At 37.5% G+C, this 14,075-nt stretch overlaps 1 protein-coding gene and 1 long non-coding RNA gene across 2 annotated transcripts; one reads left to right on the top strand and one right to left on the bottom strand.

Moving 5' to 3' along the window:
• The first annotated feature begins 1,686 nt into the window (after nt 1–1,686).
• LOC105111381 (calcium-transporting ATPase 4, endoplasmic reticulum-type-like) lies at nt 1,687–8,449 on the top strand. The gene is made up of 9 exons (XM_011006709.1): nt 1,687–1,875; nt 2,071–3,551; nt 3,826–3,898; nt 4,002–4,123; nt 4,797–5,078; nt 5,172–5,549; nt 5,832–5,941; nt 7,170–7,398; nt 7,529–8,449. Exons 2-9 carry the CDS (start codon nt 2,133–2,135, stop codon nt 8,111–8,113), a joined length of 3,198 nt encoding a protein of 1,065 aa, XP_011005011.1. The 5' UTR covers nt 1,687–1,875; nt 2,071–2,132; the 3' UTR covers nt 8,114–8,449.
• Nucleotides 8,450–12,414: 3,965 nt separating this feature from the next.
• Nucleotides 12,415–13,158, bottom strand: LOC105111382 (uncharacterized). The gene is made up of 2 exons (XR_839601.1): nt 12,632–13,158; nt 12,415–12,498 (listed from the first exon to the last, which is right to left on the bottom strand). It is a non-coding gene; the product is annotated as an uncharacterized LOC105111382 (long non-coding RNA).
• Between the last annotated feature and the right edge of the window lie 917 nt (nt 13,159–14,075).

Consider the following 14,075-nt stretch of genomic DNA (forward strand, 5'->3'; position numbering starts at 1 on the left):
TTTTTTTATTTTAGATTAATTTTTTATATGTTTTTTAAAAATATTTTAAAAAATACTTTAAACAATAATCATTACTGTATTCTCAATTTTTTTCAGCACAAGGGAGGAACGTCCTGTTTAAATGCAGGAAGAGATAGATGGCTTTGATTACAGTAGATTAGCAAATGCCAGACGTGAGGTAATTGATGCAGCAAACTACTCACTCTTGGAGAGCTACTTCTGGAAAACATTGCATTTAATGTATCTTTGAATGCTTTTGTTATTGTATTTTGAAAAAAATTTAATTTTTTTATGTTTTTTATTTAAAATTAATATTTTTTAATATTTTAAGATTATTTTGATGTACCTATATCAAAAATAATTTTTATAAAATAAAAAATATTATTTTAATATATTTTAAAATACAAAATTCTTTAAAAAATAACTCACTTAGATTCTATGTTTTCCCATATATTGGCACTTTGTACAAGAACTTAATTGATTTTTCATCATGGTAATACAAATTTAATTTCTCTAAAACATGATTCCATGTTTTCCCATAAATTGCACTTTGTACAAAAACTTAATTGATTTTTCATCAGGGTAATACAAATTTAATTTCTCTAAAACATCCACAGTAAATCTAAAAAAGTTTAATAAAAAGTGTTAAAAAAAAGGGGTAAGGTCTGTTTAGCCTGCAAGATCGCGCGCTTGGCTGAGTAAGCAGCCGACAGTAAATAATCCATGAGGGCATATTCTGCAGCACAATTCCCCCTGCGATGCAGTAAATCAGGCTACCTTAAATGGAAGCCACACGTGGCCCTGCGATCGCCGTCCAATCGCAGCCCCACCACTCCAGCCTCATGGGCCCCTTCCCAGCATATTTAATGGCTAACCCTTGGTCGTCGTGCGTGAGCCTGGAATATCCATCCACGGGGAAAAGCGCCCCCCCGGTTCGATCCTTACGGTTTGGAGTGACAACATGAATTTTTTTATCATCAAGGCAAGGACAAGGAAATTTCGTACGCAATAAATAAATAAAGTTTAACAAACTAACTCATAATCCTCATTAATTAACTCGTAAATTTCCTTCCCACACGAAACTTCTAGTGGCACGCCAAGTTTGGAAAGCAATCCAGCAGAACGGGGCCCATATCCTCCGCTTTTGAGACGTGGCCTCATCCAACTGGCTCAGCACATGTGGAACCTGCTACTTTCAACGTCTTAAAACACAGATGCTTATACTGTTTTTCAGTCCCTGTATTTTGAATCCAGTTGTAACTTGGTCTTTCTCACTAATTTTAATTAATTGTTTTTTCATAGAGCTGGGAATAGGTTCTGAGATTCCACATAACATTGAATTTTGTCATGGATACTATCTAATAATAATGACACGTGGTTAAATATAAAAAATAGAAAAATAAAATAAATAAATAAATTAAATTAAAACACGAAGCATTTGAGTTAAAAGGCTTCTATGCTTACCTCCATCGAGACAGAGATTTTTTTCATTTTTATTCAAAATGGAATATACAAAAAAAATGATAAACGTTCTTACAATATGATGGTCACCACTCAATGAGAGGTAAGAGACTACATCATATGGTTTTAAAAAATAGATGACTAAGTTATAACTAGTCTTAAATATAGGGACCGGAAGACTAATTTAATCAAACACAAAGGGCAGCGTTGATATTATCAACAAATTAAAAGAAAAGGTAAAGGGAGGGGAGAGAGACAGTGAGGATCCGAGCGATTGAATAGCTCTCTTCTTTATAGCTTATACTCGCATTCACGTATCTAAATGCTGAGTAATAATTCTATATAAATACTGGAATAACGATTAGAGAGTGGGAGGGATATTAGTACTGCTAGTGGCCGCCGATTCTCTTTCCGGTATGTCTCAGACCCTCCTCCATTTTTATTGACTTTTTAAGATCATTTTTGTTTGTTTCTCTCATAGAACAGATTTCTTTCTTCTGTTTTTTTGGTCTTTTGTTGAAATAATTTGCTTGGATTCCTCAGTTTTAGTTTCCTGTACCATTTTAATTTTTTGTTTTCTAAGTTTTTCCTAGTGATTATCAATTTCAGGTCAACGGGTATAATTGATTGAGTTTCAGAAAGATTTGGGTTTTCTTAATTGATATTTCTCGATGGGTAAAGGAGGGGAAGATCATGGTAAAAAGGAAGAGAATGGTATCGAATCACGAAAAAAGGATAAAGATACCTTCCCTGCTTGGGCTAAGGATGTCAAGGAATGTGAAGAGAAGTACGAAGTAAATCGTGAAGTTGGGTTGTCGGATGCGGATGTTGAGAAGAGGAGAAAGATCTATGGGTACAATGAATTGGAGAAACATGAGGGTGTTTCGATTTTTAAACTGATATTGGATCAATTTAATGACACTTTAGTTAGAATTTTGCTAGCTGCCGCGGTTATATCTTTTGTATTGGCTTGGTATGATGGGGATGAAGGGGGAGAGATGGAGATAACTGCGTTCGTGGAGCCGTTGGTGATTTTCTTGATCTTGATTGTCAATGCGATTGTTGGGGTCTGGCAGGAAAGTAACGCGGAGAAAGCATTGGAGGCTTTGAAGGAAATTCAATCAGAGCATGCCACTGTTATAAGAGATGCAAAGAAACTCTCCAGCTTGCCTGCGAAGGAACTTGTCCCGGGGGATATTGTGGAGCTGAGAGTGGGTGATAAGGTGCCTGCAGATATGCGGGTTTTGCATTTGATTAGTTCCACTCTTAGGGTTGAGCAAGGGTCGTTGACAGGAGAGAGTGAGGCGGTGAGCAAGACTGTTAAGCCTGTTGCAGAAAATACTGATATTCAAGGGAAAAAATGTATGGTTTTTGCAGGGACAACAGTAGTGAATGGGAACTGTATATGCTTAGTTGTGGCGACCGGAATGAATACTGAGATCGGGAAGGTGCATTCCCAGATTCATGAAGCCGCACAGAATGAGGAAGATACCCCATTGAAGAAAAAATTAAATGAGTTTGGAGAAGTTCTAACAATGTTAATTGGAATTATTTGTGCCGTAGTTTGGCTTATTAATGTGAAGTACTTCCTCACTTGGGAATATGTTGATGGTTGGCCAAAGAATTTTAAATTCTCATTTGAGAAGTGCACGTATTACTTTGAGATTGCTGTCGCATTGGCAGTGGCTGCTATACCAGAAGGGTTGCCAGCAGTCATCACTACATGTTTGGCACTTGGAACTCGAAAGATGGCTCAAAAGAATGCACTTGTTAGAAAACTGCCTAGTGTTGAGACTCTTGGTTGCACAACTGTCATTTGTTCTGATAAAACTGGTACTCTAACTACTAATCAGATGGCCGTATCAAAGCTTGTGGCTATGGGTTCTAGGGTTGGCACTCTGAGAGCCTTCAACGTTGAAGGGACTACCTATAGCCCTTTTGATGGAAAAATAGAAGATTGGCCTGTGGGTCGAATGGATTCTAACCTTCAAATGATTGCTAAGATTGCTGCTGTTTGCAATGATGCTGACGTGGAGCAATCTGGGAATCATTATGTTGCTGGTGGAATGCCCACGGAGGCTGCCTTGAAGGTAAAATCACCTTCAAAAATTGGATTTGCGATTTTTAAATTGGATGTTGTCCCTATAATCTATCTTTCTGTTGGTGTGCGTGTTCATGGTTTTGTATGCACCACTTGTCATGTGCATTTTCTCGCAACTTTACACATGTCTTCCATTCAGGGCTGAGCTTTTCTATCTGTGAAACATATGAATTTGCTTCATGATTAAAAGTTAAAGGACTTAGTATGCAAGGTTTATGGGATATGGATTCCTTACTGATTTTTTTTGTTCTTTCCCATGCCAGGTTATGGTTGAAAAAATGGGATTTCCTGGAGGGCGTCACAATGAATCATCTTTAGGTTGTGGGAATGTTCTAGGTATATTACTTTATCTTGTTTAATTTCTCTTCACTATTTTTTTAGTAGCTCTGACATGTACCTTTTTGGTCTATTTGGGTCCTATGTTCTTGCGCCATATAAGCTTGCTGCCAACTTTGGAATAAAATGGATCAGCGGATTGCAACTCTTGAGTTTGACCGTGATAGAAAATCCATGGGGGTTATTGTGAATTCCATCTCCCACAAAAAATCATTGCTAGTGAAGGTTTGTTCTTCCCTATGTTTGTCTTGTAGCTCAGACTTTTACAGTTAAATTGTTTTGTTCTTTGCAGCTAATATGAACTATAGCTGGTGATGTGGATCATGAACAAGGAAGAAAAGATATGATAGTCAAAATAAGTAATCAGAAATTAGGTTTGTTTATTACTTGGGTCAGATGCTATGCAAAATTTTCCAATTATTTGAAAGAGTAGGAACAAACATGATCAAAGGGTACTTTTGTATGTTTTGGTCTTTTAATTGAAAATTGCTCGTTAGAAATGAGTTGATGGACATCTACTGCAAGAACCAAAAATAAACTATAATTTCTTTTAATCTTAGGAACTTCCTTTTTTTGGTGATTCTTTTCCCAGAATAACATTTTAAGTAATAAATAATTGAATTTATCTAGCAATCTGCTGAGTTGTCTGTTAATTTTTCTTTTTCACCGGAAAATTGTTACCCACAAAATATGGTCTGGGTTGAATGTCTTGGGTTTGTGAAATTTTCTAAATATGATGTTCCCCCTTTAATTTTGTTGCTGCTTTTGGGCTTTCTAGTTGAAGTTTTACATGGATAACTACAAGTTATTTTAAGCTTCTGTGTGCCTTCTTCATTTGTCGTTTTAGTTTGTTGTGTGTATGGGGATTTGAGGTTAAGGCTCTGCACAAATGTTGCAGGGTGCAGTAGAGAACTTATTGGATAGAAGCACATCTATTCAGTTGCTTGATGGCTCTGTTGTAGCGTTGGATCGGTATTCCAAGGATCTTATCTCACAAAGCCTTCATGAAATGTCAACAAGTGCATTACGTTGTCTAGGTTTTGCATACAAAGAGGACCTTTCAGAGTTTGAAACATATAATGGTGATGAAGACCACCCAGCTCATCAGCTCTTACTTGAGCCGCGTAATTATTCTTCAATCGAGAGCAATCTCACTTTTGTTGGTTTGGTTGGGCTTAGGGTGAGTTGGCACAACAATCTTTTGTTTTCTGGTCTGTTTTGTTTTTTTCACAATCATAATTAAAATTCATTATTCGATTTCAAATTGTTCAAGGATCCTCCTCGGAAAGAAGTTCGTCAAGCCATTGAGGACTGCAGGGCAGCTGGAATCCGTGTCATGGTCATTACAGGAGACAACAAGCATACAGCAGAAGCCATTTGTCGTGAAATAGGTGTTTTTGGACCTTATGATGATATCAGTTCTCAAAGCTTGACTGGCAAAGAGTTTATGGACCATCGTGATAAAAAAACTCATTTAAGACAAAGTGGAGGGTTGTTGATCTCCAGGGCTGAACCAAGGCATAAGCAAGAAATAGTAAGGGTGCTTAAAGACGATGGTGAGGTTGTTGCTATGACTGGAGATGGAGTAAATGATGCACCTGCCTTAAAGTTGGCTGATATTGGCATAGCAATGGGTATTGCTGGGACAGAGGTCAGTTTATCATAATTTGGGGATATACATTATGTGGACTCTATTAGTTAACGAACATCTATGGGTATGTGAAAGTATATTGGCCAACTTCTCATGCTGTAATTAAATCTCATGTTTTGTTCTCGTTTATGGTTGCTCTGCAAGTGTGTAATCATATATCACGTGGCTAGGCCATTTTAGTTGACTTCATGAAGTCCATGACACTCAAATTGCATTTTATTTACCTACATTAGCTGTTCCATTTATCTATTAAATTTTTTCATGCCAACTACACATTTTCAGGTTGCCAAGGAAGCCTCTGACATGGTGTTAGCGGATGATAATTTTAGCACTATTGTTGCTGCTGTCGGTGAAGGCAGGTCCATTTACAACAACATGAAGGCTTTTATCAGGTTTGAGATTTTTCTTTTTAGGCAAATTTACATCAGTGTGGTCTATAACATAATAGCATATTTTTCTGCTAAGGGGCTGTGAACAGTATTTTGAAGGGTTTTATGTTAGACTTTGATGGTTAAATATGGGGGTTTTGTTTGCTGGAATCTATAGATAGATGTGACCCTGATTTCTAGGAGATTTTGAAGGTGGAAAACATAAGCCTCAAACCTGGCGTCCATATGAGTCTATTGTATCAGACAATTGCATAGCATATAGGTGGAAAATTTTATACATAAACTCTGATTCTCTATTGAAGACTCTGAGCTTTTGTATAGAGTTCCTAGTAGGTTCAGGAAGGACTTGGATTCCTATATAAGAGGCACTGCTTTTTTCTATCTATACCTACGTTATTAAGGATTATTAAGACACTTCAACATAAAGTTAAAGCATAGACCTAGAAAATTTCCTGAAAAGCTGGATTTTACAAAAAAAAATACCCTTCTATGAAAATCACACACATATACAATTAATTTGTTTCTTTTTGTCTGCTTCATTTTCTTGTAATTGATATTGAAGTAGCAAAAAACATGCCTTCCACATGCTGTATTGTCATATGCATGATCTAGAACGTGCAAATGGGTGATCCACTTTATTTTAAGGGAGGGATGGAGAGCTGTGGAGAGAGGAGCAACGATGAAAAGCTAGGAAAGTGGGTAATAAAATGAAAAAACATGGTCGGCGGTGAGAGAGAGAGTATAAATGTGCACCGTGTATTGTGACAAGCTAAAGTGGAGGCGGGAAGTTTCTGGGGTTGATTTTTAGGCTCTGATTAATTCAAACCTAATAGGATACAGCTTTTTTGTGCATGTGCTGCTAGTCATGTGTGCATATTCTGATGTGTGCCAATGCATTGTGCATGCATTTGTCATTTGTTAAATATACATCTCTTTGTATGAAATGATAATCTGAGATTTGTATTCTCATCATGTCACAATTTGCGTCATAAGTAACTTGTGCTTGTCATACAACCTCAATCTCTTGCATTGAAAATGCTAGAGAACCTTGATTTCTGACTTGAAGATCTTCATTAACAATCTTCCTCCTATTCTTGAATTTTAAGTTTATTCTATTTGAATCAACTCCTTTTCTTTATAACCACAAAGTAACCTTTTATCTTTATTACTGCAAGTTAACTTCTTTTTTTTTTTTTCAATCCCCCGTTTTGTCCCCCAATCATAAATACAGGTACATGATCTCCTCAAATATTGGTGAGGTTGCCTCTATATTTTTTACCGCTGCTTTGGGTATTCCAGAAGGAATGATCCCCGTTCAGCTTCTCTGGGTTAATTTGGTCACTGATGGGCCTCCGGCAACAGCGTTAGGGTTCAATCCCCCAGACGGAGATGTAATGAAAAAGCCTCCTAGAAGGAGCGATGACTCCTTAATTAATACCTGGATCTTATTCCGTTACCTGGTACAGAAACTACTTTTCCCGCAATCAGAGCTTTTCTTCTCTCCACAATCAGAAAACTTTTCTATTCTTGCCCTTTAGTTAGCTCTAATGCTGGGGAACTCGTTAACCTTAACGTGTCCTTGATGTGTAGGTGATTGGACTCTATGTTGGGATTGCAACAGTTGGTGTATTTATCATATGGTACACACATCACACATTCATGGGTATTGACCTTAGTGGAGATGGCCATAGTCTTGTCACCTATTCTCAGCTCGCAAACTGGGGCCAGTGTGAATCTTGGAAGAATTTTTCCGTGTCACCATTCACAGCTGGGTCGCAAGTGTTCAGCTTCGATGCAAATCCATGTGAATACTTCCGATCTGGAAAAATCAAGGCATCAACTCTCTCGCTTTCCGTATTGGTTGCTATTGAGATGTTCAATTCCCTCAACGCCCTCTCTGAAGACTGCAGCCTCTTGAGAATGCCCCCATGGGTCAATCCATGGCTCCTTTTAGCCATGTCTATTTCATTCGGCTTGCACGCTCTAATCCTTTACGTACCTTTCCTAGCTCAAGTATTTGGGATTGTTCCGCTCAGCTTTAACGAATGGCTTTTGGTACTGGCTGTGGCTTTCCCGGTCATTCTAATCGACGAGGTTCTCAAGTTTGTTGGGAGATGTACACGAGGGTTGCGACAGTCTAATTCAACCAGACATTCAAAGCACAAGGCAGAGTAAGCGAGCTCTCGGAAAGGATCGTGGTTGGTTTGATGGATCTTCAGTTGGATTGCTAATCTTGGCCCATTACCTTAAACCCTTCACTTTTTAGTACAATTAAGGGTTGACGTGGACTAAATTAGGTTTCGATTAGGCAGAATTGTATCGACTACTTTTTTTAGAACAATGGATTATTCTGGAATTCAACTTGCAGATCTTTCATCTTAGTATGCCGAAGAAACACGTTTAAACACACCCATGAAGGGTTGCATGCCTGGCACTAGCAAATCAAATGTTTCGTCTTCTATGTTTAGAAATAGAAAAAATAAAATAAAATTCATGGACACGTTTCTTTTATTTTTATTGTCTTCGTCCCCGTAATCAAATGCAAAAAAGAAATTTGAAAAAAAAAATCATCATTAATATGAAAAAGGGGATTGATTCTTCGACCTTAAGATGCCCCATGACACTACCTCTTATACAGTGGCATCGCATACAACCGCTGCATCTAAGAAGGCGACGTCATGTCTGACCACGACAGTTGCTCAATCCCACTCTCTTCTCTCTCTTTACTCCACTCCACGTGGCTCCTTCCATTGCCTTCTCAGGTCCGGGCGCTTAACGCTGGGAATCCTGTTTTGAAAAGCTGCCTATGGTTAACGCTGCGATAGAGGTTTGTTTGCTGTTCAATAGCTTTCTCATTTTTTCTTTTTAATTTATTTCTTTCTGTTGGTGGTTTTGCCTGATGGGCTTTTTTTAATCTTTTCTTTTGGTATTCATAATCAGCATGGAGTTTATTTCGGAATTACATACGCTGATCTTATTGCTGATTTTCTAAGTGAGGAGGCAAACGATACCCAGTGCGAAGCGAAGGTGAGTTTTGGGACTGTTCAATGCTCTGCGGTTTGCTTAAGGCATTAAAGTTTGGAATCATTTTGGTAACGAGCCATGGTGATAAGTGAAGTCAAATTTATGGGAAGAAATCCAAGAATCCGTCTCATTTCTTGTTTGTGAATGACATGCGATGCGTGTTTACGATGAATTACTTTGCAACACATGTATCTTACAAATATGTAATGCTTTGATGTAATGGCATGCCAATCACATTACCCCCTCTCCCCACTTGACAAGTTCGACACAAATTTTTTTGCAATTCTCGGCGTTTCTTTTATAGAACACCATCACCGTTACTGGGGAAAAATAACCCTATTGAAGAAATCCTATTCTCCAGTACAAATGAGTCTGGACTCATCGTTGAGCTGTCATGATGCTAGTATGATTTGGGCCTCCAAGCTTAAATGTCCTTGGCAATGATTGTTGTTGCAAGTGCGGTTTAACCTCAGACAACTAGTTCTAATAGAGTCTCTCATTCTTCCTTTTGGGAAGTTTTTTGGGTTTAGTTCTTATATTCGGAGGTGTAGGGCCAATCTCTGTCCAGCCTGAGGAAACCTGTGCATGCCTCTGATACCTTCCGGGACATGGGAGCATAAGAAAGGGGATCCCATCAACCTCTTCTGATATCAGAACAAGTGATAGATGAAACTCGTCTTGGAACACAGAGTTTGAATTTTATGGACTTAATCATCAGCCTGCACCATGTATAAATCATATCATGAAAATTGTTGGTGCCTGTTTGGTCCTTGTAAATTGTGAGCTTCCAGAAAACAAACCAGCATTTCTGTGATGGGTAGAAAAATCGATTAGCTGGAACAAACATTCACGTTGATACATGTGTGTTGCTGTGCCTCCTCAGAGTTGAAATAGGAATCATTAGCATGCAAGAATGAGTGTTCAAAGGCAATTTAGCTAAAAACCACGAGGACGAATGATGCTAAAACATGAGAGCTTTTTCAAATTTCTGCTTGGATCGCCTTTTAATAATCAAGCTTGCTTAATCTTCAAGACATGGTAAATGTGAACTGCTATTGTCTGTGTACTCTTGCTGCGGTCTAGTTCTGTCAATACCCAAATAGAATGTATTTTTATTCAAAAAAAAAAAAAAAAACATTGCACTCTATCATTATCGTAACAGTCTCTAATATGGAAATTGATTGATAAGATATGCGATGTGTCTGAAAATATCAGAGGCAGCCCTAATTTATACAACTAATAAAAGATCCAAATAACTTGGGGATTCCAAAACTAGATAGGAAGACTAAAATTACAAAGAAATATCAATTCTTCCAAAAGCTCTAAAAGTTGATTATTTTCATGCATCCACACACACACGGACGGCATTATTAGCAATTAAATAATGGTTAACCCTACAATTTATCAAGAAAAATGACTCCAAAGAAAACCAGTAGCAATAGTATATATTACTTGCCTTTTGACGTTGATTTCCTCAAATGCTATTGTTTTAGGTTATCTGAAATACAAACTGTATGCCTGGCTGGTAGAGGTTCCTTTAATCATGTTTTGAGTGTTTGATTTGTTAAAATAATTAAAATCAAATATAAAAAAAGGCTAGAATTCTTTATGATTTGTTTACTATGAATGCTTAGAGTTAACTTGAATGCAAAGTAATTATATATAAATTAAACTGAAAATATTATTCTATATTTAATAAATAAAACTAAATAAATATTATTTAACATGATTATCCTCCATAACTCATTGAATGGTTCTGCGAAGCAGCTGCTAATTGACCTCTGCATAAGAAATATAAGGGCTTAAAGATGCCATCACGAAACTCCAGATTCGTGGATCTCATGTTGTTGCAGAATCGAGTCTGCATTGAAGAAAATGTGTAAACAACTAGAGTTATAGAATATTTGGTGTTTTGACTAGACATTATTTACAATTGTTGCTCTCGTCAACTTGACGCGTCTAAGCCCCATTCACTCTCTACTTTCATCTTATTGTTTAATGTTCTACTCATCTAGAAGCGAAACACTGTTTTATGGACTTTCAAATTCAATGTGCATTGAGTGCTGTTTAGAATGAAAGCATCACTTGGGACTGTTGGGATCCCTACAGGTACAAAATCGATTCTCGAATTCAATGCGCGTTGAGTGCTGTTTAATAAAAGATTATTTAAAAATAAAATAAAGAACAAATAGTTGTGATTCATCCTACAGGTATCGGTATGAACCTGTTATATACTTATAGGCCGATTTATTTTTGTTTTTAGCTGAAAAGTCGAAGCATGTTTTCTCTAATCATTTGAGCTATACTCTTTCTGAACTTTCAGTTACTAGTGCGATGGACTCGTGGAGAGAATCTCATTTCCACAAGTGCTGATTCTTCTGTAAATGAATTTAGAGGGCGATTTGATGTTGCAAATTTGTCATCTTTGCTTGGTCTTTATATGAAACGAGCTAAATCATGAATTTCAAAAGCTTGTAGGCACAAAATCATGCAAAAAGCTCAATTGCAAAGCCTAATTATGGTGAGCTCATAGTTATCTCTTTTCCAAATGTCTTGTAGGGATCTTATAATGAATGCTTCAAGGAGAAAGCACTTTCACAAAGAAGCTAACAGAATTGAACCAAAATATCATCTGGTAAAATATGTGACGCAAAGGAACTTACGTCGGTGAACAGGCTTATATGGGATCCAATCTCAGTGTTGAAGGGGATTTACAACTGGATGATATGGGAAAGTCTTTTTCTTCCACCACTAGAGTATCCATAAATACCTTCAACAGCAATTATTTTTCCGATGTTTTTAACAGCATGGGTGCCAATTGTTTAGCTAATATTCAGGCAACTTAGGCGCCACTTGCAACTAGTGGAGCATTTGAAGGAGGAAATGATGACACGAGACCTTTCACCAAATATGAGGGAATTAGAGGCCATGTGAGGACCCCCACCAAGGTAGAATCAAAGAATCCAAACATATCAGATGTTATACTTCCTTCAATAGTAGATGAAAAGAATGATATGCAATCACAAATAAGCATCCCTAGTTCTCAAATAAATGTTGTGTTATCTAATGCGAGTGCGATGAGTCAGACATCTACCCTGGACGTTGAGGCAAATACTAGTGCTGATAATGCTAGAACAGATACTTTGTGTGAGAATGCTAATGTTCTTGCTCATCAGATTGAGAACTCCTCTGATGCAGTTTTATGTACAAAATGTTTCTTTGAATGAAGACATAATGGATATTGATGTTAAAGACTCAGAAAAAAATTCCAGTGACTGAAAAAGTTTCAAGCAGTGAACAATTAGGAGAGTCGGGGAGATGATTCGATTACAATGGTAGATTATATTCCTCTTCTCGTTGCTGCTGATGAAACAAAAGTTGAAAATATCTTATATTCCTCTTCTCGTTGCTGCTGATGAAACAAAAGTTGAAAATATCTTATATTCCTCTTCTCGTTGCTGCTGATGAAACAAAAGTTGAAAATATCTCTTCAGTTGCAAATAACCTGGAAGTTATGATGGATGAAGATGATAAATCTGTGACAAAAAATTGTTTCAGGTGGAGAACAACTCAAGGAGTCTGAGAATGAGACGATTGCACTCGTGGATCATATTCCAGTCAAACTGCATGATAGTTAAAGATATGCTTTCAGTTGCGAGAACTTAGAACCTGGAGAAGCTACCTGTGGAAGAGCAAGAGCATGGAGACACTGATGCTAGAAGTATTGTTGTCGTGGATGCTGTTTTTAAAGTTAAAGACAACTCTTCTGTTGAAACTCGTATGTCTCTGGAGGAGGCGGGGATGAGAGGGCAAATGCATGAAGAACAAGCTAATGTTGAAAGTAAACATACAGCATCAGTTGAGAGGGCAAATGCATGAAGAACAAGCTAATGTTGAAAGTAAACATACAGCATCAGTTGAGAGGGCAAATGCATGAAGAACAAGCTAATGTTGAAAGTAAACATACAGCATCAGTTCCATTTCTACCAGGCATCCTTTGATGAGAGGGCAAATTAGTTTCGAGAGCTGGATGCTATAATGACTGTAATGAAGTTTTATTTTTTTATTTGATGATTATTATAGTTTTCATGGTGCTTTGCCTTCTGTTATTTAACATTGATTGTCATGATTTATGAGATTTAAGGATGTAACAGGTTCATTTGGTTCTATCAAGAGTTTCGATTCTGGCAACAACTCCTATTCTGGCATCAGCTAATTCTACTTTCTGTGTTCTGATTTGTTTTCTTCTGGGGATATTCCGCCATATCTATCTGTTCACAATTCCTGCTTTCCTGATAGCCGAGGAGATTAGAAACCAGAATAAAAGGCAGACAATTCTGATTACAAAACTTGACTTCTGCCTAGATGTTGCTGGCCTCATCCTTGAAATGTAACCGGAATCTTTTGCCCTGTTTCTTTAGATTGTCGAGGTGAAATGTAATATCTGGTCATGAGGTGGAGAACTACTGTTTTCAGATCTTATGGGTGCCCACTGTACTTGAAATTGTGTCCATGATACCTTGATTATGAGGGATATGCCATTAAGAAATCTTGTCAAATTCACTAGTCAAAAAGAAAAGGTGAGCTTGTTAAAAAGCAGCGGTGTTTTTTTTTTTTTTTTTAATTTATTTATAATGCTGTGAAAGCGAGATGGAAGTGCTGTTTCTTTCTCACCAAGGCTTAGCTTCTTACTTGTTTTTAGAATCCATGACAACTTGTTTGAAATTTATGCACCAACGGCCTTGTGGCCGAGTGGTACCAACCTTCGTACTTTTTTAGGCGTCCGAGTTCCCTTTCGGCCTCAAAACTGGCCCCTTGCTATAGGGGGCCACTGGCCACAGTTTTCGCTTTCAACTTTGCCTGTCACAAACTGCTCATCGACCGTGGACTGCTAGGTTTTATCCATGACAAAAGGGATAAATAATAATAATAATAATAAAAAAAACATTGAAATGTTCAGATTCTTAGAAATCTAAAGCTGAATTGGCTGTGTTTTTATCTCTCTCTAGTTCTGGTTTTTCCCTCCTGTCCTTGGAAACCTCGAATAATTTGTCTCCATGCTGAACAGAAGAGGGGAGCAGTAACTAACGTCTGTTTTTGCCCTCAAATCCTT

This window comes from Populus euphratica, unplaced genomic scaffold, assembly GCF_000495115.2.
Source record: "Populus euphratica unplaced genomic scaffold, PopEup_1.0 scaffold295.1, whole genome shotgun sequence".
Taxonomy (NCBI): Eukaryota; Viridiplantae; Streptophyta; class Magnoliopsida; order Malpighiales; family Salicaceae; genus Populus; species Populus euphratica.